Here is a 24,475-nt window from a genome sequence, read left to right as displayed (position 1 = left end):
GATCCTTCCTTATTCTTGTATAAAATAGTGATTTTATTGCTACATTTCTCATTCTCAGTTTGTATAGGGTTCAAGCAATTCGCCTAATACATCACACGGGCAGTCTGTTTTACATGTACAAATAAACGTTCAGTATAACACTTAATTACTATTCAGGACTTTCTTGTTTCTCATATAACGCTCTTTCCTGCAAGATGGCCACTCGAGTTGCAATTTAGTTTAAGAACTCGAATATGTTCCTTCAATATGAATCTCTAAAAGGCGAATCAAAACTGCGGCCAGGCTATTACACAGTCAACTTATGCTGCTAAATATGACTTCCAAAATGTTCTGCCTATTTTCGAATTGCTTTGTTTTTGTTTTATTAACTAGTTTTTTTTTATTTTTATGTATCTTTACATCTTAACACTACAATGCGATAATTAAGATTGAACTCCATTTCGATTTTAGTAATCGTCCTTCTTTTGGATTCCAAGAAACTCTTTACTTTACACTTGATCAAACATATAGATCAATATACTATTTAGGTTCATGAGAAATGTTATGGCTCAAATATCAGCAGATACGTGATATTAGTGTGAATCTTTATTCAGTAGCAAAGAGTTCTCCATTGGCAGACCCATGAGGTAATGATATGTTAATCACGTGTTTTTTTTTGTGATAGTAAAAGTGTACCATTTGCAGATGTTTCATTCACAAACTAGCGCGGTTTTATACATATGATTGCTGTTGTTGATGATGCAGGTATTTTCCAGCTTAATCGAACAACTGTAAGAGAAATGGGGCATTTACAGACCTGGGAAACGAGAGTCATTTTTCGCGACTACAATATGTGACTAGACAAATGTCACCCCTTTGTCTGTTCTGTTCAAGCTGAAATATAGGTAATAGCAGTTTGACTTGGATAAGAACACGCCGGATCCGTAAACGGTTCTGTGACGGTAGTCTACTGGAAGTACGAGTTATTAAGTATTTGATTTCAAGAATAAGATGTTGATAAACACTGCGAACATGTTATCAAAGGTACGGATGAATTTTATATCGTTTCTCTAGAGAGCGCCCTAGTATCTTGTTTCATCAGTTACTGTCTTGCTATGCTCTAAATTCAGAGTTTATGATATTACGGTACTTAGAATGCGCATTTGGATTGCCTTAGGAAGTCACTTTATATACCAGTTATACTGTGAATAGATAATACAAAAACGTAGGCGCATCTGTTTTATAATCGACTAATGTGCTCTTCATCTTCGGTGAACGACCGGCCGAAAACTGGATAGACCTGTACAAACATTTTATTGTTAGGTAAGGTAGAAGTCGGGGAGAGTTTGTTTGGTAGCCCGAGAAACCACCAAACTTGATTACCTCGTTTCAGTTTAAGTTCCGGTATTCAGGGACATTGCGATATTACCACGATATAAGTAAAAGTTCCATACTGGTAACATGTATTTCTTGAAGTTACGCGTACCACTTGTCAAGTTGGTAACCAATCAGTCGTTAGTAATACATAAAACTGCATGAACGACCCAATCAGCTTTTGACACAACTCGGAACCTATATATAGTTTCACTTGATTTTACTGATGAGCATGCCTTTACGTAGATTATGATTTTATGTGGAAAATTCCAAATCGAAACTTCAAAAAAAAAAGCACAGTGGAATTAGACGTTGACACTTAATTAACTAAATATGACGTCAAATTGCCGGGACGTCAAGCATACATGTTCCAGTTTTGGTGAGTTGCTTCGGGCCCGGAAGTAACCAGCCCGTCGGTCATGTGCTCATCCCCTACCCTCTCACAAGCTGCGGTTGGCTGGTAAGGGAAGATTTTCTAGTCCATTGGTGAACTTAACCAAAAATGAAATTGAAAGTGTGCACGCAAGCACACGAGAAGTAGGAAGTAAAAATGCCCACACCTTTTGGCCGGGTGTAGCCAAGTGATGCCGCTAAACACGTTAGGCACTGAGGGCGTGTTGTAAAGGTGAAGATCAATCCCAATATTCGTTTCAAATAGCTGGACAAAACCTCGTGGCGGCAGAGCTTCTGACTGGCTGCCTTCTCTCCTGTGTCTAAGGTGTCGTTCAGTCTGAATTTTCCAGTTCCAAAAGCAGCGTAAACCTTAAATTGGAAAATATATAAGATATCGCAAATAAGTGTGTGTTGGAACAGTGGTTCTCAACTTATTCTTTCTCATGGGCCCCTTCACAAATGAAAGACAATCTCGTACTCAAATATGTCTGTGTGCAAAATCTGATTATTCAGTGTATAAAAGTTGTGCCGATATATGCGAGTATATAATTTTTTTTAAACGAAACATTATTTAATCGAGCATAATAATGTCATTTAACTGTTATATGGAACTCGAGTTGTACAATGCTGACCGACCCCCTACAGGTTCGCAGATCACAAGAACCACAGACAGTAAAACGAAAATATAAGGTGGAACAAAATAACCGAATGTTTTTAATCCATGTAATACCCATGTCTATTCAAACCACTGGTCTAGAAGAGGGGGGGGGGGTCTCTGCATAAACATAATTACAGGGAAAGATAATGTAATAAATGTATCGAACGAGTTTGAAGATGTCCAAATGGCGTTGTTTAATGACTAATAATTACAATAAACAGAAGATTATGGCGAAATCATAACTGATAACTTAACGGTAAATAATGTAATTATGAATGAATAAAGGATAGTTTGGGTGTACTAAAGCTTCCCAGTTTTAACATAACTTGAAATTATAACAAGATTTGGGCATTTTACTGTTCGTAGCAGAATATAAACATTGGTGGATATTCGTTTTATATAGCAAAAACACGTTTCTATACCAATAATTAAGATCTTCATGAGAAACGAAGTCGCATATAACAAAATTTTCCATGTTTGTGGTATGTTTACCTCATAAATTAGCTTCCTTGAGTTTCAGACTGCACTTTTCTAAGTTTTGTATTTTTTCTAGTTCTGGTTTGAAACGACAAGTATGTTATTAATTTTCTCAGATATACATCTGGAGTTTGTCACCTCTATAGCTATTGCCAGTCTAAAATATCTGTTATTCCATTGACTTGTTGGATCTTGATGACCACCAAGTACAGCCTGTTTTTACGTCACGTGGAATGATAGAGCTATAACAAACTACGGTTACTTATTTTTGATTGGCTCAGCTTTCAGAGGCGACGTTGCTTTTCATGTAAGTTTTGACTTTTAAGGAGTTGCCAGTAGTCTTCAGAGATAACTTGCTAAAACGCCTGGCTATCTTTTACAAGCTTCTTCAAGTGGAGCAGTTGAATCTGGAAGTGGTTCTGTGATTTGTACCCCTGTTTTCTTTGTTAATATGGTGTTAAAGGAGTTGAGGTTTTATTTTTGTTTTGGCATTTAGGTAAAATTTGTTTTGTTTTCAGATTTATTTATTTCTTTACGCGTGTTATAGTTCATGATAAAGAGACTTGGTTTCCAGTGGAACTTTACAAAGTGTCTGTGTCTTTTTTGACCCTCGTTACCAGTTTCTACATTATGATGTACAACACAAATCCTTTCAATTCTCCCATTTGGCAGACCAACTTTCGTTTGCGAAATTATTTCATAACACGTAATACATAGCACGAACCGTATATACCCTTCTTAACTTCGTAAAGCTACGAGTTGATTTCAAGAAAGACTGCTTAAATATTTTGTTTTCTTTTAAGCTTTTATGTATCTATTTTAAATACAAATATATGTTATTCTCAGAATAATTATTTCACTTATAGTAATATTTTATTTTCTTAAACAGTAAAAACCTGTTTAAAAACACAACGGAGAACAAGTTCGGCGTGTGAGCGACTATAACACGAGTTCAAGTTCAAAATAACAGTCATTGTGCACTAACAAAACAATGATGAATATTATAGAATTTACACACACAATATTAGTCAATTTAGGCATTTTATGACATAAAAGTCAAAAACTGCATTAAACAATATTTTAAGTAGTACCTCAGCTGAAGAACGATTTGTTTCCACCATGTGGTAATCCTGAACGGTTCAAACCGGAACTCGTCATTAAAATGTTTGAATAATTGGTCACATTTGTCTTATATTACTGTTACCACATCTACATAAAAATGGAGGTTTTTAACTTATTGAATTTCCCAATTATATTCTAATAAACGCCTGTTTTATAATAACTCGTAAATAAATTAACTTTAAAGTTGATGCACATTAATTTAAAAGAAGATACGGACTTTCATTCCACGAGTAGTGCGAGAATGAAGTCAAACAGGGGCTGTGAAATCTGGTGTAAATACAAGTCTGTAAAGTTTATTACAAGTACCATTGTAATGACCCGAAGGTTTGGTCAGCAGACTAGTTCGTCATTACACCAATTTTGTTCTGTGTTTAATAGAGAAAATGTATGGTAAACAGCAGATATTGATTAAAAACTGAAGATGGATAATGTTATACTTTATTTTTTTCAGTCAAAACTAAGTATTCTGAAAACATTACATGTACATTATTCTCATTGTAAGTGAGAAACTTTAATGTTACTGAAACTCCGAATAGTCTGTTGTTTTATGCTTTTCGTAACTCAATAGAAAACGTCTGTAATAAAATATCCGAACTGTTTTTTGTGTTATTTCGTATGATCGTAGGTTTCGGCATTTAGAGTTTTAACAAAACTTAATTTCATGGTTTTGCATTAGAGAACTAATATCATCTGAACTTGTTTGACGTTCGTGAATCGTGTTCATACAAGTTTCTGATTAGATTCTTAATGATAAACAATATATATATAAATTGTTGATCCTCCCCTCCTTGTTCAAAATTGGAAAAAGAAAGAATGAAGTAATATTTGAAACAGCAAATAATAAAGTCCCGGGAAAGTAATTATAGTGGAATACTTTTTTTTTGTTAGTGCTGTTTGAAGAATACGTGATTCATTAGGTAAAAGTACATATCCAAACGTACTATCATAAAGCAGTGTTTTATATTAGAGAAAAGAAAATTCAAATAATTTTTCGAAGCTTATTTTTTCCAGGTTATTAGATTTTCAAGAAGTTCGACAACTAAGAGATAAAAAAACAAGTTTTTTCGTCTCTTCATCTTAAAAATATTTCCATTAAAAACCAAGTGTTCTCATCAGATACAAATACAATATGGTATTGATTTTTAAAAACTAGGCTTTGTGAGCTCATTACGTCTGTTTGGCAAAGTATTTTACTTGGTATCATGTTTTCATTTTAATTGATCTCGATTTTTAAGCCTTCAGATGATATTTTCTTAGTTGGGAAGTGTTATCAGTAATGTAATTTGAAACCGTCTTTACTGAAAAAAAAAGGTTCTAAATTAAACGACGACTAGAAAGAATAAATTAGTCATGATAAATGTCCTTTCCAAAAGAATTTCTTTAGTTGACGTTATTTAAAATGTTTATAATATGTGTTGTTTTATACTTTAGAGAAGTTAATAAATAAGATGTAACTTTTTTTTCTCCAAGAAGCGATTGTAATATACAGGAGGGGTTATCTTACATGTAATAATTTTTTGGGTCACATGTTCTTCCAGTTTTAATTTGGGTAGAGAGTGGTTTTAAAGTCACTTTATATCTCAAATGGTTTTTAGACTTGTGTGTTGTAAAATCCCTTCAGCAATTTCAGGTCTTAGGATCAACATTGAAGAAGACCACCAAGGTGGATGATTTTGTGGTGTTATTATTCACCTGCTTTTATACGTATGAACATTTTAAGCTTTTGTGTCAAACGTCTCCGAAAGGGAAATCCCTTACCATAGCTTTCAATCCGGCCGATAATTTAGATTCAAGATGCTTGTCGAGAACACATCTCACCAAACACGTCAAAACACCGCCCTTTTCGATTGAGCCAAAACAGTTAATCCCAATTTACAAACTGATAAAGGTTTGCTTGAAAAAATAAAGTAGGGACAACAGAAATAGTTATTTCTGCCATCCTATAATCCATTTCTGTTTATTATAATGCAGCTGGTGTAAATCTTTTTGTAGTAAGTGGCAGTATTGAAGAAAGAAAATCCGTTACAGATTCATATATATCGAATCCGTCAGTTTACATTAGAGTATGTCAGAGCATCATCTTTTAGTGGGCGTAGGGAAGTACAAGTAAACATCTGTTAGAAATGTTGAAGCTTTTTATTTTATACGAAGGCATAAAGAAACATACATTTACCCTAAAGTCTAAAAGCTTGCAATTTAAATGTTAAAGCATACTTTAAATTATCAATTTGTTCAGTGACAGGTGTATATACTAGGATTATCTCTATCCTTATTGGTTAAAAATGTCATTTTGGGCCAAATTCAGTTTGAAAAGGAAGATTTTGTTTGTTGCAGACTTTCCATACTCCGAGTTTTGGGGACGAAGAATTTGGTATTCCAACATTGAGCATGCCATCTAGTGATGGAAACGGGAATACTGGGGACATCTTTGAAAGTCAGGTAAAATATCTCATTTCAAAAGTTTTAAATTAACAAACTAGAAAAGATCCTCTTAAAGTTTGACAGTAATATGTTGTATGCGTAAAACGCATAAACAGATTGTGAAGTCCCACTTTTGCTTATCGATGCCTTTAATTACAATAACACTTTGTTAGTGGGGTTGTCTTTCTAACTGTATATACGATAAATGTGTTCTTTCTTCAACTTTAGTCTGGCTTTACTCAAATGTGTTAAGTCGGTCGCTTTGCAAATCAAGAGACTTGTTTATTTTGTAAGAAGTAAAAATGCTTAAGATTATGCATTCAGGCTCAAACACATGTTCAAAATTTAACATTAAAACTGTTATCTGGCGAAAGGTATCCTGGTTTAACTCACGTGAGAAAGCATGCATTGGTATATGGTTGGACCTGCTTTCACCATTAGTTACATACAGCTAAAGTAAAAATTTAATTGATTAGCTAGGTGCTTGGTTCGGATATTCGTGCAAAGCTACACAAGGACTATACGCCAGACATTTCTAATTTGGAACTGATAGACTAGATGGAAGGCAGCTAGTCAGCAGCACCAGTCGCCAACTCTTGGGCTGTTCTTGTCTGGCCGAATATGAGATTTGACTGTTACTCTTATAACGCATATTCGACTTTAAAAGTAAAGAGCGCCATTTTCGGAAACGGGATACGAACCATGGACATTCGGATTTACGTCAACTAATAAGCCACGCCCGGTCCAGTTCAGTACTTATTGTGATGAGGTGTTTGACACAAGATGCATGTATTCGTAGTGCCAAGAATTTTCCCTCTTAAAAAATTTCTTTGTGCTGTATTTCAAAACTGTGGTTTCGAATTTTCATTAATTTGATCTTAGTGAAACATGTTTTATTTTGAATCATCACAGTGATCACACTATGGTGTTTTTGTTTTTCAGGCACTCTCACTTGCCCAAGCACAAAGTCAGGGAATGACCATAGTGATGACGTCTTCTCCTTCTACTACAGTTGCTCCCCAAGGAATAGTGGAAAGTCCCACGGTCCAATATCCAGGACATAACATGGATGAAATGTACTTGCCTCAGATGAGAGAGATCCAACCTGGAGGTCGGATGGAGATGCAAAACATCCAAATGCTGTAAGTTAAATGTTGATTTTTCTACTGAAATACGTAAAATCACGAAATCTCGATTTGCTAGATTTTGTTCGTAAATCAATCGGTGGTTTAAGATGTACAAATTGTAGCTCTATTAATATTTTTTCGTATTAACTTCAAGTGAACGGATTTAAACACGATATGTTATCTAGAAAGTGTTGGTTATCTATTTTAGTCCGTATGTAATCGGTAGCTAGTTGTTATTTAGTGTAGAAATGTGTTTATAGTGTCTAGGAGAACTTTTCACTGAATTTTAGTTAACACTATTCATATGAAGGCATCCCTGTAGATTTGATATATATGTGTGTGTGATTTCTTATACAGAACATGGACACTGTGTTATATATATATATATATATATATATCACAGTGTCCATGTTTTGTATAGGAAATCATTGGCCTAACTCCTGGATATAGGCCACTGTAACCTCACGCCGTACTAATACACACTTTTAAAATACGTTTTTAGTCGAGCTTCTAGGTCATGTGGGAAAAATCTCATAAAAACTATTCGTATAAATTTACTGTATTGTACAAAGATATTTCTCAAGTTTGGTTATTCAGCGCTTCAAATCTTTGATTTTTTTACCGCACAAAAAAAATCATTGGCGAGCTAAGTGCTGCATTGTAAATAATAATGTCTTAAGTTTGGGTACGTAGTTTATATGAATTTAATAAAAGTGGTAACATTTGTTTTTTTATCTGTATTTCAGTGCTCATTCCTATGAGAACCGCCCGAGTAGCTATGATCAAATGCAACAACGACAGTCACAAATGCAGACCATGCCCCCACCTCAGGTACCAGATCCACTGTCAACACAGCCTTCTGTAATAAACGGACATGCTTCTCTGCTTACAACTATAAGTCAGACACAACTGATGACACAACTGGGTATGAAAGCTCCTTTAGGAATGGCCAGACAGCAAGGTCCCGGATCTATGGGGAGCTCTCCTGGATCCAATCATACTTCTCCAGGACAGGAAACCAGCGAAGACAGCGACGATAGCATTCCATTGGTACATGTACTATCATCACTACGTTGGTCAAATTTAAGTTGTATTCAAAGCATAAACTTGAAAACAATTGGATACATTCACCCATTTTCTTATACCATTACAAGTAGCATTATAAGAAATTATTAAGGATACCAATTTCACATTTTAATTTTTATCAACTTATTACATCATTCTATCATTTAACAATAATTGTACAATTTATTTTTATCTGTTTATCGATTTATAAGTTGAATGTGGGGTTCATCGTAAACACTACGAAGAAGATATCGAGACATCATTATGTATATATCAACAATTTATTTGTTTATCGTTTTAAAATGTCATCTTATCTGTATATTATTTATACAGTTTCCTTTTACCTGTTTATCGATTTTGTTCGTTTAATAATTTTGTTTCATTATCAGTTTATCTATTGATAATTTAATTTTATCTGTTTATAATTCACAATTTTACTGTTCAACATTTTATTACATAGTTCTATCTGTTTATAGATTTATAATTTCCTGCTAACTGTTGATAAAAAGTACCTCTCTTCATAAAATTATTTATTACAAACGCGTTCGTATGTAATAGAATGAATTAACTCTAAAAACGAGATAAAATGCATTAGAGCAGAATTTGTCTGCACAATTATTAGCATTATTACAGATAAGTCTGAAGTTTCCGTTATTTTTTAAGACTTCTTACAAACGTCGAACTTGTGGTGAATAAAAGTTTAGTCTTAATTTGTGTGACTACTTTTCGTTCTCTTATCTAAGTTTCTGTTTTCTAGTGATTAAAACACCCATTAAAAAGTTCCACTCTTGTCAAGAGCTCCGAACCTTTAAAATATCGGTAATAACACATTGGATGTTAGTGAACAGTAAAGACGCCCTTTTAAAAAGAGCAGATGGTACAGAGTAATAACCACTCTACGGGTTTTGAAAGATAGCCACAGGCGGCGCTGTTGATGAATGCTATCGCTCTGTAGCAGATGCTGCGTTTCCATTACATGATACCCTTATATTTTCAGCTTGTTTTTTTTTTCTCGAATTTGTTTTGAAAAACACTATGAGGCGATCTTCAAGTTTTAATATAGTTGTTAATTTAGACTGTTAGCTTGCCTAAAGCTTATCTAATAATCACCAGTGATACTGTTGCAAATATGTGCATATTTCAACACGCACACACCACAACAATCTTCTACGTGGTAAAATGTTTTTAACTCTTCAGGTACGTTAAATAAAACGGTTTTCATATTTTTTATTTTTGTTTTCGAAATTTAAGTTGACGATCGTTTTCAATTTACCCCTTTTCAGGCAGAAAATAATGCTGTGCCATTTTTTTCCACCACTGAAAGTTGATTATAAAAACTACTTTGTACACATGTAGCATAAAATCTATTCATTGAATTTAAGAGCGGGAAAAGTAAAATCTGCCCTAATGGAGGAAGGGGTGGGAGTTAGGCCTTACACCCTGGTGAGACATACATCACTTATCAGATGAGAAAGAGATGGACATTACTTGCTAAATTAGGGCCTACACATCGATGAGGCATAGACCATTTATAAAATGGGGAAGCAGTGGTAGTTATTCGCTAAATTAGGCCTTAAAAATCGGTAAGGCATACATCACCCATCAGATGAGGAAGAGGTGGGAATTACTTGCTAAATTAGGCCATAAAAATCAGTGAGGTATATACCACTTATCAGATTTAACTCCTGTTTTTAATCATCACAAATACGTGATTATTTTACAACGAAACTTGGGTGTCTATATGGGTGCTTCTGTCACAATACCCCACCAAACTACCGCTGAACCTATAAAGTCAGTTGTGGAACGTTGTTGCTTCTATAGAAACAGAAATAAATAAAAAAATTAAGTAGTAATTTGTTAAATACTGACCCTCGACAGTGGTAGGTAGAAATTATTCCCTTAAGTAAGCATTCCAGCCTTTCTCAGTGATTGTAAAGTTAACCAACAGACGATAAGATTGAAATATGCTACTAAAACATTTTCGTGTATTTGTATCACGCAGATAAATTAACAGATTTCCTAGAATGCGGTTACATTCATAATGATGTTTATAAACATTTGTTCCATTTCATTTGTGCGACGATATTATCGAAATTGGTTATTGTCACCGTTATAATTTTAATAGGTTACCATGATACAGATATGTTTAAGGGTGGGTATGCAAGCTAGATTAAATATTGAATTAGTTCAGGATGAAATTCGAAACGTCGTTCTCTACACTTATGTTTCTACAACGGGCAATTCCTGTCCATTCAACTAAATTTCATGAAGTCATGTCTCATTTTCTCATTATATATTAAAATTAAATTAACATTTCCAGTTATTTAAAAACTACCGTGGAGCTAATTTCTGCCTTATAACGTATTTCTTTCTGTTATAGCTAATGGGTGGAGTGAAAAGACCATCACCAGAGCCTGTAGAACCTGTTAGCAACACCAAGTCAAGCAAAAAACCCAAAGTTCCGAAGAAGAAGAAAAAGAAAGACCCTAATGAACCGCAAAAGTAAGCCAAATGTACAACGTCATTCTTTCTCTTACTTACATCATGCCCAATATTCCTGAAAGATTAATAGAACACATTATGATCATACATCATTATGCAACAGATATTTCTACCCCACTTCCATTTAATATAGCTGAGGTAAAATCACTAAATGATCTAGGAAGCTGATTATATTTTTTTTATCAAAATTCACCGGAAATAGGACGGAATATGTATAGATAGATAGATATATATTTCCGTGTTCATAAAAATCGAGTATCTTTTGAAAATGTAAATTAATTAATCACAATATGATTGTTTTTATTTAAATATCTTGCCGCTACATATATTGAAATCTCCAAGCTCTTAATCTCACGTATGCCAATTAAAATAGCCGATATTTATATGCAACTGAAAATAAACTTTATACAAAATATGTTCGTTTCGGAAAATTTGTTGTTTTTGCATACTTTTGTTAAAACGATTCGTTAGTCTTGTTATTTCAGTTCAAATGGATTTTCGCTTCCTTGTATGTACGTCTTATCTTTAATTGATTGAAAAAAATACATTTAGTGACTGCGTATTGAAGAGTGAAAAGCTTAATAAAACTTCCGTTTTCCCGTCACTCAAAGAATTTGAAAAACAAATGGATTGAAAAAGATGAGAACGAACACGTTTATCGTAGATAAAGTATAACAATCTCCTATTCTTAAAGAAGGATCATTTTTCATTGTGGCAGCTCGATCTTTATTGCTGAGCTTTTAAATTGGAACAAAGCCAATACTTAACCAAGGAAGAAGAATGGCGCGCTATGAACAATTTTATAATCCTATAACAAATCGTTCGGGATTCAAATTATTACCGAGTGGAGCTGTTTCCAGAGAGAAAATATATCGCACCTGCAGACGGTGTTTGAAAAAGTTATTTAATCCTAGTATATCGTAAAAGATAGTAGTTACTTATCTTCACTGCTTTGAATTGTGAGCAGCGAGGGGGGGGGGGGAGGAGCTAAAATATTAGATTCTGTATTTGTGTTTGTATGTTTGGAACCATTGCTTATATTAAGATATGGTAAGCTCACAGCTTAACGTCTATTTCTTTCTTTAGACTAAGAATATACATGCGTTTCTTAGTTTCTCGTTATTAATTTGTTTTGTTACTATGCGATTCTTTTTGTTGAGGCTTCAACTTTTCGAATATTTTTAGTCAATTTTCAAACATTCGCTATTTATAGGTGACCAAAGCGATCTTAGACCCCCTCGGTTAGTTGGAACATAAAGATGGGAAAGCCCTCGTAAAGCTTTAAAACCACCTTATAGTCTTGCATAGAAATAGAACTGGGTTAGTTTATCTTTACACCAGTGCTAATTTTGAAAACGTCCTTCATAAAGTGCAGGTCGTGCCAATGAAATTTAATAACGCAATATAATAGCAATTTTTTTCGTCAGGCTTGAAAGATGGAAATTAAAGACAAATTTTACAACTAATTGGTGTGTGTTCAACTTAATGTAATATGTTCACGTCGTAATGCCATATTTAGAAGTGAATGGCTGACGGATATCACTTATGACAAATTGGTATGTTTTATTACTTTGTAAACGTGAAAAAACAAATTACTGTTTTTCACATATCACAGTATTTGGAATAGGTAAGCTCGTTAGTCGGATAAAACAGTGTCTAACTTGTAGGAGTGTATTTGCACAAGAATATTGGATGTATTTTCATATTGTAAAAGACAATGTCCTGTTGCACGATCGCTGTCAATTTTGCGGCGAGTCGGTTAAAGTTACTTTAAAGTTCTTTACATGTCTAGTCTAAGAAATAAGTAAAAAGATATATGGGTTGTATATAATTAACTCGAATCACAAGATTTATACATAAATGAACGCCATTTCGATCCAAGTGAAAACATAATTGAAACTTTGGCCTTCCTTCAATATTTATACACCCTTTCAGTGTGCTCTAACTTCAAAAATCACGCTATGGTATTATCGATCTTATATAATTTTAAAACGTGACTCAGTTGTACGATTTTCATTGTTCTTTTTAGGAGGTTAGCCACGTTAGTCAACTATGAGATGTGATGGTGAGAAAAAGATACTTTGAAAGGTTATACTTTTTAAGATTCTTGAAAATCTGCCAAAGAAACTCTACGTTTTAGTTCAATATTACTGAGAATGGGAACAAGGTGCAGCTCTTAACCTGTTTAATCTTTCGTGAAGGGCATACGTTCCAGATGCTTTTGGTGTCGTATACTTGCCGAACTTAAAGCATTCCAATTCCGTTATTTCTGAAAGAACTAGTCTTGGGACCTTCACAGCCTATAGAGGCCACCACTAGTAACTTTGCTGAATCAAGAACAAGCAAGGATTATATAATGATAGGAGGAGTGGTTATATGGTACATGTATACTACTGTTTTCCTTGTAGAATTCAAGGCTAAGCACCACCCTTGATAAAGGACAGAAATTAACAACAGTTATCGTTAAAATTTGATAGAAATGGCAGAAAACGTTAGATGTTCGAACTACAAGTAGTAATTATCAAATGTTTTGTGCAAGGAATGTAAAACTCGTATTCGGTATTATGTTTGATATACCGAAGTATAAACAATTATTTTATTATGGTTTGTTGAAACAGAGCAGCTGTTTTAATGACTTCGTGTTCTGGCCCGGAGAAGAAACGTATACATCCAGGATGAAGTAAGTTTCAGGAACTGCGCTAGGTGTTCGTAATTTTAAATCGGTAACTACAGGGAAAGAGAGCTAGTTAACACGCCCCCCCCCCCCGCCAACACTTGGTCTACTGTAATCAAATAGTGGGATTTGACCTTCACATTTATGCTGAATCCACGGCTCCGAATCATGAACCCAGGATTCACAATCCAGCACGCTAACCACTAGAAGACATCAGGCTGTAAGATAGAGGAAATCTTGGTGCCTCTTGTATATACATTCTTACTCAATCTTTTTTGTTTATTGTAAGATAGATTTTCTCCCCATTTCTTTTTAAATTTAAAAACTGGATTGTATTAAATATCATTCTGTTTTTGTGGAAAATGAATACTATTCTGTTGAGAAAAAAATCCGTGCTATTCTTTAAATAGATATAAATGGCCACACGTACAACAATAACAACAAAAAAAGGATTACCTAAAAAGTCTGTAATGACATTCGAATCGTGAGTAATAATAACTTCCAATTAGAGTAGGCTATGTACTTAGAGCGAAACTAAAGAAAAACAGCCTGACAGTCAGTATAGCTAACTAAGTATAATTTTCTTACGTTTCTATTCATAAAGATTAGAATGCATTGTTTCATAAGTTGGGTACTCTTGCTCCTAACAATATTGTCGACCGTAAACCCAATAGTGTCTCACAAGGTTCAGCCAGCTTAGAAGATTTAGGTTAGCCTTATATACAAATTGTAACCTAACAATACAAATAAATCTCTATAATAAAAATACTATAATGAAAGACAAGTTAAAATATAAGTTATTACATTCAATATACTAAGTAGAACAACCAATTATTATTAATGAAAGCAACAATAAATAAACAAAATAACATACCTTACCTTACTTACGAGAAACCACAAACACCAGTTCTTGTCTTATATATAGGTTTAGAATATTATCATTCTATCATGTTACTTGAATCTTTGAAAGGAAATATCATCAGGAAAACAACACTGCTTAAAGAAAACTTGGTTATTGATTAACTTGTATTGTGCTTGCATTTGTTTACTCAAACTAAACAGGGTATTAGCGAAGGTGTAAAAATAATGATAGAAAATGATAAAACCATTAGACAGGCTCACTGCTAATAATATTTAACATTTGGTCCAAATGTGCCAATGTTTTTTCAGTAAGAAGACTACACTTAACATATTTTCAACTTTTTCTATTGAATTTCACTGTCTTTAAAGTCCAACCAGTATACATCAAACCAACTGGGGTTCTGTTATGTATACAACTATAATAGTTTCCAAATCGGATGGGAATAAATTGTCAAGCTTAAAAATTGTTTTGTAGAAGTAATAAGTTGTCAGTAAAAGTACTTTATAAAAAAATATATTTATTATAAAAATGATTTTTGTGGTAATCTGTACACTAACAGTACTGAGCAGTGTGAAAAAAGTTTTGATGGGGTGTCGTTTCAAACTAAAATCCTGATCTTTCAAATTAGAGTTTTACAGATTTTATAACATTAAAATTTCGTGATACGTTTACTGTTAACAGGTCTTTAAACCTTACAAAAACACTGCATAGAAAATTTTATCTTTTACTAAATTAAATGTTTTACCAGGTATTTAGCTATTTTGTTTTAAAAATTTCAGTTTTATTGGCCAGAGTTCACAAATTTCCAATTCCAGATTTGCAGGAAAATCTAAATAACGCAAAGATAAAACTGTTGAATTTGCTTATTTGTTTCCAATTTGTTCCAAGTTCTAAACCTGGGTTCCTAATTTTACGGTACACTTAGGATTACACAAGGATAAAAATCGTTTCGTTGCCTCTCCGCTGGTAATTTGAGCAGGTGATATAATTTTCACTCGTGCTAATTGTTATAAACATCCAAAAAGGCTACTGCCAGTTTCAATTGTCATTCAAAGACTAGTTTATTGTTTGTAATCATTGCTTTCTAATGACCTCATCTTTCACCAGGCCTGTGTCTGCTTACGCCCTCTTCTTCAGAGATACCCAGGCTGCTATCAAAGGACAGAATCCAAATGCTAGTTTTGGAGAAGTTTCCAAGATTGTCGCGTCGATGTGGGATAGTTTAGACGTAGACCACAAGAACGTAAGTTTTCCAAGATTTTATATCGTACTGTTAACTGAACCACGTTTATTAAGTCAAAGTTTTGAAGTTGTATCAAATTTGATCATTACTGTGGAAGGGTCTGAGGTTCGAGATGTGACACTATTTGAACACGCTAGGCACTTTTAGTGCGGTTGTGTGTTATAAAAGCGATGGTTAATCCCGCTATACGGTTGCAGGCGCTATAGACTGGTTGTCTTCCCTCTGGTTAATAGTTTAAAGTTAGGAACCGTTATATCTGAATTCTATAGGCTTTTGGCCTGGTCAGTTTAGCTCACGTGCTCATAAATTACCGTTCAGGAGAAAAATTACGATTTCATATAAACATCTAGTAAAAATAAAATATAAAAGCTGGCTAATAGAAGTTTCTAGTGCTAACAAATACTTTTCTACATATTTATTTCTACTTTTCAGTCTTCAAAAAGTTGCCCGAACGTCTCAGTATTTTTTGCTTAATATACATTTTCTGATAGATGGTAACGACAAGTGTGTCAGTAATAACGCTCTCGTATAAATGTTACGTGAAAGACGTTGTTACACAAATAAAGACGTTCCTTTACATACACCCTCCAGTGGCACAGCGGCATGTCTGCGGACTTGCAACGCTAGAAATCGGGTTTCAAAACCCATGATAGGCAGAGCCCATTGTGTAGCTTTGTGCATAATTACAAACAAACCTTTCCATAGTCCCCCTGTAGGTCAGCTGTAAGCTTACGGTCTTACAACGCTAAAATCCGGGGTTCAGTTCCCTTTGGTGGACTTAGTGCAAATAGCCCATTCTGTCAATTTTTCCCTATCTTAAGATATATCGACTATGTTGAATACAGAAACATTGCACAGAGACGAAAGGAAATGGTTACCTGCAGGATTTCATGGCGAATTACAGGAAACGACAATCGGTTAATTTTTATATATGTTATTTGAGTTCAGCAGCCATGTAATATCCAAACCAAAATATAATGGCAGCGAAATTTCTCTAGAATGTTTTATTAAAAATGCAGATTTAACTGGGTTTGAGGTTTTAACTATCTGATCACTGCAAGGTTTCCAAACTTTTGGCATAGTTACTAAATAAGAAATAAAGACAGTTTCTCTTAGTTCAGGCTGATATAGATAACGTTTTCTTATTAATACGCACTTCCTGTAAGAGTAAATGCATTGTTACATAACCTGTTCAGTTTAATAATGCTATCTTTCATATAATACTCAATAATGATCAAAAACAACTCGCATGGCAGAACGTATCTATGTTCGTTATTAAATATAAATAGCGGCAGTCCAATATTACACAGCTGGGCGTTGTTGTTCAACACAAACAAAACATATCAACAATTGTTAAAACAGGATCTCGGCCTGTCCCGTGTTCAATCTTTGAGTTAGGACAAAACCGGTTATTGCCCTTGGTTAACGTGAAATACAAGGACAGGTCAATACCACGAACTCACTAACTTCTTGTATATATGAAGTTTACTTTGTTGTTTTATGTGATTTCATAGATAAAAAAAAAAAACAAATAGTGTAAACAATTGTTTGTGTAAATGTATTTACCATTACGCTCATACTACGTTTCCTTTGCTTTAACATTCCGTAGGAGTAATTTCAGTATGATCAATATCTGATTATGTATTGCATTTAATTATATTGTAACCAGAAAACCCTGATCTTTGCAGGTCTATAAAAAAAAGACAGAAGCTGCAAAGAAAGAGTATTTGAAAGCCCTTGCTGCTTACAAAGCTAGTTTGGTTTCCAGGGTAAGTTTTTAAGATGTGGATTCTTCAAATATTTCTCATTACTAAAACATTAATTTTTTTCCCTTGTAATTTTACATTTCTTTCATAGTTAACTGAAAGTTGTAGACCTTGGTATAAACTAATTTTGAGAAATGTTTAAACAGTGGTCAACCTTCTTACCCATTATCATCATTAGCACGAGTGTTATGACAATAAAACTATAATAGTGTATGGGTAAGTTACCCGGGCCGAAACTCCTGCATAATATTGTTGTTTCCAACAACAGCAATCATGACTTTATTTCTAATTTTGTAGCGCTAATGAACAGTGTACATCATAGCAAATCACTGCTGCCTCAAGTTAATGAATAAGTTAAGATATTTACTGTTTCAAGGCTGTAAACAAAGGTGTTTTGCGTACATAACAATAGGGATTGTTAAACTTGTGATATCTTTTTTTTTCGTACAGGCTGGAGCAGAACAATCAGACTTGTACAGCAACCCGTCTGTCAGCTCTACAACTCCAATGACAACAGTAGCTTACAGTGGTCACTCACCCCCATCTCTCTCACCACTGCAGAAAAAATCCCCTCTGTTGACCTCCCTCATGGAAGGATCAACAGCCTCCGTTGTAATGACACAACCCCAGGCCCCTCTTGTTGCAAGTCAGGTATGGACTCAGGTAAGTTATCTCTTTCTGTACATGTTTCTTTTGGATAAGTAAAAATGTTTTTCTTTACCTTCAGCTAACATGTAACCCTAGAAATGCTTGCTAACCTAACGATCTAAATCCAGTCAAACTGAAGTGTCAGCTTATGAGTATAATACTTCTATAAATATATGGGAAACCTATAGTGAAACTTTTTCGTCTTTCAAGGTAATTTTGGGATCTTTATAAGGCAGAATTAACCCTGATAAAAGGTTATTTTCAACGTGTATAGCGCTATCTTACCTAGGCTACAATAAAACTATTCACAGAAGAAACTCATTAAGTGTGACATAATATTTTGAAAATGAAACAATACTGTTGAGTTGATCTAAACAGCTTCGGACTAAACGATGGTTATATTCAAAAAATAAAAACAAACTGCTTTATCTCAGTGTAAGTTTTTGTGAAATCTTTCCTCGAACCATTATCTTCTGGTGTGAAGAAAAAGTCGACCATAACAAGCTACAATATTGATTACTTTTTGTGATATTCTTGCTGAATGTATGAATACATTTTAATACCAGTTATCCAATATTTTTCATTTCATTCTTGTTACCACAACAGGCTCCTCAACAGCATATAGTCCAAGGAGCTCCCCTTATTCTTCAACAACAAGGTCAAATTCTTCAGATCCATAACCATCAGATGGCACCACTTGCTACAGCCTACAATCAGAACATGCAAGGAGTAAGTTGTTTCAATTAATTATATAAAAAAACTAATTTCTTTAAAGGGTGGTATTTGGAATGGACCCTTGAATTTAGTTGAGCTTTAAGGTGAAGTCTTTTAATCCCTTCCGTTTTCTCTAGGCTCAGTTGGTTAGTGACCAGACAATGCATGTGTCCCAGAACATGGGTCAACAGCCACAAATCCAACAGACCTGTCTACGCAATGGGTGTCCTAATCCAGCCATTGAGTCACCAGACTGGGATAAAGAATATTGTAGTAATGAATGTGTTGTTTCACACTGCAGGTAAGAGTAGTATGGTAACAGTAAAGTTAGAGTTCTTAATTATTTATAAAAATAATAAGCTATAAGTATATCACTTTTTTTTATAGTGTTTGATATAAAGCTTAGAGTAGGATACTAAAACTAGCAAAACTATTGTGGCCGAGGTTATACTATGATGTTCTAAGTTATTATTACAAAGGCTCGCTAACAGAATAGGCAGAGTTGTATATGCATTGTCTAGTGTGAATTAATTGTGACACATGTTAGACCAGTATTTTACATTTTTATCACTGCTAGACAAACTTTCTCTTGGCCTATCATATCAAATAGAATGAAGACGTGTGTTGTATTCTAACATCTTGTATGAAATTGACAATTCCACAATGATACATACCAGACTGAGAAAACTAAGTATAAACATAATTTGATAGGTCAAGATAAACATCCAATCTGTCCCTGTGATGTATGTATAATTAGTGTGGAAATTAAATATGTATTTCCCATTTTACACAATCCTCAAGTGTTCATAATAGAATAAATCTAATAAGTTATCATCTGTGTTCTTGCTCTGTAGCTCTCTATTGTCAGCCTGGTTGTTTAAGCACACGCACGCACACACTATTTTCTAATCAAATAATTAAATACTCGGATGCTTAAAAATATAGTCAATTTAACATCTAGAAATAGCAGATTTATTCAGCTTCCGTAATATTTTGCATTTTGTGCATGTCATAACCTACATATACAAAAAATGGTGATAAGTGATATATATATATAACAATTAATAGGTAAATCAGTAATTAACAGTTCTTGAAATGTCCTAGAGATGTCTTCACAGCCTGGGTGGCATCAAGACAAGCATCAAACAGTTTTACCCAAGTGAAATAAACAAGAAGTTTAAAAGACCAGTTGTGACAGTATGGGAGCAGTTAAGCGCACAGGCTGAAAGAATGTCAAATAAGACAACTGACTATGTGATGTGCAGGACCATTCAGTATTCAATAGATGGATACATGGTATGTCTTTACCCTAAGGTTAGTAGTTACAGAAAGTTTGTAACTCCCCTTTAATGATACAGAAAGAAATAACTTTATAAATGTATACAACAAAAACCTTTTGATCAACCCAATAAAGGCTGTTAAGCTAGTTTTTTAAGTCAACATCATAATGTAACTAAGATGGGAAAACATATGTAGCACTGGAGAAAGCTTAAACAATAATAGTCTATCATAAAAATATTGTTACAATTAAAGGAAACTTGGTTGTAGAGTGGCCTACACATGAAATACTTCCACACTGTTACATGTGGTCAAAACATATCTAAATAAAAAAAAAAAACTTAAATATGTATATTGTATATTTTGACTTTGCATCTTGGTGTAGGAGTATGTGTGAAATTGCATAACCACTTGGGACATGTCTCATTAAAATTACAAGCACTTTTCACCGATGTTGTATTGATTCATTGTGTAGTAATGGGAATAATACTACTTAGATCTTTGTGTAATTTTTTATGCCTACAGCTGAATAGGAAAATTATTTTGTAATTTGTTTAAAAAAAAAAAGATTAAAAGTTCCATATCAAAATAATGAATTTGACAAATTTTAGGTTAAAAATAAGTGTTTACAATATAAAAATAATGCAGATATTTGGTGTTGAATAACTAGGTCATATCACGGGATACACATACAATAATGGAATTAATGAAATTTCATTATTTTCTATAAACAGTTTGGCAGAATATGTATAGGAAACAATTCCAGTTGTTGCCATTAATTGTATAAAATGTTTTGAATTATTATTAGTATACATGTAAATATTTGAAATAGTGTTGCTTAGAAAAAAATTGTCTTGAGTGCACTGTGCAAAAAACAGTTTTGAATATTGTATTCCAATTGCATTTACATCTGTGTTACTTATTTAAATGAGAATAAACTTAAAAAAAGGAATATGTCTCCTGGTGGTAATATGTATGATACAAGTTGATACAATAATTGATTGCTTAAAGATTACTACTAATTGTGAATTATTAGTACTAATTCTTAAACATTATTTGATGTCACACAATAAAACCACACCCCGCAATACCCAATGACTAGGCCCTTGTTGGGTTTTCAAGTCAAGAGAGCCAACATAAGTTAAATCGGTTCTCTGTGGTTTCTTGTAAACTGGACATTCATACAGCCATGGATCCTTTCCTGCAGTTGTATTAATAGCATATATATGGATTACAGGAAGTACCTCAAAAAGCATTTTGGGTTTTGACTCTACTAAACGACTGTTCTTCCTATCCCACCCTGCACCTTCGAGGAACAGACCATAGATATAAACCCCTTCAGCTGGTGGTTCTGTTATGTCTTCTTTCATAAACCGGGTAACATCATTATGCTGAGCTGCAACATCTAAGGCCCAACCACGATGCGCTCTGGTCACTTCCTAAAAAAGAAAATAATTAATAATAGTACACTTGGAAATCAGTTGTATTTTCTTAGATCTGATTGTTGTGCATTTCTGACTAACAGGATAATATAACAGTCACAAAACATTATTTCAATAGAGAGGCTCATTTTTGTTATATTAATGACTCATAAAAAAACAGATTTGAAATTCAGCATATCCTATATCATAAATGCTACAGCTTAAGAAGGTGAAATTACAAACAAGTGTTTAGGGTAGCATGCAAATACCACATGGGTATGAATGAGCCTGTCATTCACCCAACAAGTGTGAACTAGTGAAACGTTATTACACCAAGGTATGCAGTGCTGAGGCAGTTCTCAGGACCTCCTTCCAGAGTTTTGCCATGTGCAAGTTCATAAACAAATTTAGAGACAGATTACATTTGTGGTCAAGCCAGCGTTAGTGCGTGTTATGTTACCCGAGATGATTTAATTCAACATATTGATTTTACATTGCATACTTGGCAAGACTGGAAGTCAATGACATGCAGATTATATTGTGGGCTGATGAAGCATACTTTACACATTCTGGAAGTGTAAACACATGCAGCAGTTCCTACACACCTCCATGACACTAAGGTGACAATGTTGTGTGGTTTCACAGCTGATTTGTTTATTGGACCATACTATTTGAACTGCAAAGCCACACAACCAAAGTAATTCCCATGCAAGATAGTGCCCCCCCACTTATTGATAATCAGGTGAAACACATCTTGTAAGAGCTTTTTTGGACTTAACACCAGTACATTACTGGAGTCTTGCATAATTTTAGATCTCAAGGTGAAAAATGCCCAGCATATAAGATTAGATATGTACTGTTGCTGTAATGTCTGTTGTCAGAAGGGGCACTGATGGATAATATTTTGATCAGTTTGTGATTAATTAGGTCAGACTGCAACCCTGGTGGCAACAGTGACATTTGCATGATACCCTTAACACTCCTGTGTCATATGAGGTGCTGAACTGCAAAAGATAAAGGAACACTACTAATCTTTTTGATTAAATTGTAAAGACAAGAGATTACCAATTTTCCCCACACCTGTCTCATTGCTGTAAGGAAACCTTGAGGGTTAAAGAAACCAGTCATCCAGAAGACATTTGGCCGTCCTTCGAAACACCATTGCCGAAATTGGGCATCCCTTTCTAACAACTCTGTAAACCAGAAGCCGAGGGTACTCGACTCCCAGGATATCTGTGAACAAAATCATTATTAAGTGTCACCTCCCAAAACTAATACATGGAAAAGCACACATGTATATAGAAAGATAAATAAACATCAAAGCTTAATCATCCTAAATCTCATCTGCTCCTTTAGCCTCTTACCAATTTAAATAGGGAAAAAAAAACTTACTTGCTTTGGCTAAGATATATTTTAATGTACATGACATGTTATATAACTGTTGTGGCAATGTTGATACTGCATATTTTTTTAAACTAAAAGTAATACCTTTTTCCACATTGCTGGAGTGTGAGCATCATGCATAGAGTCTAAAGCATCTCTCAGTCCTTCACTCATTATTATTGTGCCTTCAATAGCCAACTTTAGATCCAACAGTGTTGAACGTACAGTTGAAATCACTCTTTGCATACGGTCTACCTCTTGTCTCAAGAAGATGTTCATGGGAGCTAATGGCCCAAGTTTTTTAAGTCGTTTTTTAACCTTTAAAGTAAAGAGAATGCTCAATTTGATTCAAATGGTTTGATAGTAATTTGGATGTTATCCATTATCATATCAATTAACTGCAGACAACAATTGCTCTTGCAATTTATATAGATAACAGGGTTAATTAAAAGTATTTATATTTTGTTATAAAAGAAAAAATTAAAATATTACAGTAAGTTGGTTAATGGTAAGATAAAAAACACCAACTACTTTTCAATGGAATGTGCTCTCTAAGGCAAAAAAAAATGTCAAGGAACTGCTTTAGCCAATGATATTAAAAAAAATCAGTGACACCAATGGGTAGGTTTCATAAGGATACATTGACAACATAAAAAATGCTAAATAGATTATCTATTGAAAGTGGACTGAAATAGACTTACTTCATAGGGGACATAATCAGGAGGTAGTTTATTCAGCATGTCATTAGCCATTCGGTAGACAACAGCTTCCCTTGTTTCTCCACCTTGGCTACTTGTGTCCTTTGGCTGAACACTCAAAATGGTGTTTAATACTTCTTTTACTGTGTTTATCTGGTATCTACCCATACATTGTGGATATAAAGTTTATACTTCACCTTTTGAAAAAACTTTTATGATGAAATGCCAATTACAGATAATATTTCTTTATCAAAAATGCGTTTTCATTACGTTGTAGTATCTTACACATCAAAAACTATAGGTGTAACTATGTTGTTAAAAAATAATTCCTTGTACAATGTAACCACTCCAGCTAAAAATATAGTATACACATGGTAAGATATTATAGTATTTTGGCACTTGTGTATAAAGTTAAAATCATAAATAATATTCAATGTTCAACTGGTACACAATTAAAAACATTTTATTTAGGCCTATCTATGGCCTTCAAAAAGTTGAAGACTCTACATGTTTCCTGAGGATGATGTTGTAATGTAGAGCTGTCAACTTTCTGAAGGCCATAGATAGGCCTAAATAAAATGTTTTTAATTGTGTACCAGTTGAACATTGAATATTATTTATGATTTTAACTTTATACACAAGTGCCAAAATACTATAATATCTTACCATG

The 24,475-nt window shown here is 33.9% G+C and overlaps 2 protein-coding genes across 7 annotated transcripts in view; one reads left to right on the top strand and one right to left on the bottom strand.

The window, feature by feature from the left end:
* The window catches only part of LOC106461263 (TOX high mobility group box family member 4-like), a 151,084-nt gene extending 129,829 nt beyond the window's left edge, over positions 1–21,255 (top strand). For 5 of the 6 annotated variants that reach the window (XM_022388126.1, XM_022388128.1, XM_022388131.1 and 2 more), the window contains exons 3-12: positions 6,338–6,442; positions 7,367–7,566; positions 8,298–8,601; positions 10,997–11,118; positions 15,762–15,897; positions 17,586–17,666; positions 18,114–18,326; positions 18,918–19,040; positions 19,163–19,326; positions 20,130–21,255. In XM_022388126.1, the coding sequence (XP_022243834.1) occupies positions 6,338–6,442; positions 7,367–7,566; positions 8,298–8,601; positions 10,997–11,118; positions 15,762–15,897; positions 17,586–17,666; positions 18,114–18,326; positions 18,918–19,040; positions 19,163–19,326; positions 20,130–20,193 (1,512 nt within the window). In that variant the 3' untranslated portion in view covers positions 20,194–21,255. The remainder of the gene's footprint in view (positions 1–6,337; positions 6,443–7,366; positions 7,567–8,297; positions 8,602–10,996; positions 11,119–15,761; positions 15,898–17,585; positions 17,667–18,113; positions 18,327–18,917; positions 19,041–19,162; positions 19,327–20,129) is intronic. The other variant, XM_022388129.1, reaches the window with a different exon arrangement.
* A 63-nt stretch (positions 21,256–21,318) lies between these two features.
* LOC106461262 (dynein heavy chain 5, axonemal-like) overlaps positions 21,319–24,475 on the bottom strand; it is a 55,414-nt gene continuing 52,257 nt past the window's right edge. The window contains exons 34-37 of the mRNA XM_013921073.2: positions 23,809–23,965; positions 23,213–23,425; positions 22,805–22,957; positions 21,319–21,742 (exon numbers count right to left, since the gene is read on the bottom strand). Coding sequence (XP_013776527.1) covers positions 21,356–21,742; positions 22,805–22,957; positions 23,213–23,425; positions 23,809–23,965 — 910 coding nt within the window. The 3' untranslated portion in view covers positions 21,319–21,355. The remainder of the gene's footprint in view (positions 21,743–22,804; positions 22,958–23,212; positions 23,426–23,808; positions 23,966–24,475) is intronic.

The sequence above is a fragment of the Limulus polyphemus genome, unplaced genomic scaffold (assembly GCF_000517525.1).
Source record: "Limulus polyphemus unplaced genomic scaffold, Limulus_polyphemus-2.1.2 Scaffold923, whole genome shotgun sequence".
Lineage (NCBI taxonomy): Eukaryota > Metazoa > Arthropoda > Merostomata > Xiphosura > Limulidae > Limulus > Limulus polyphemus.
This window is presented reverse-complemented; position numbering and strand designations above follow the sequence as displayed.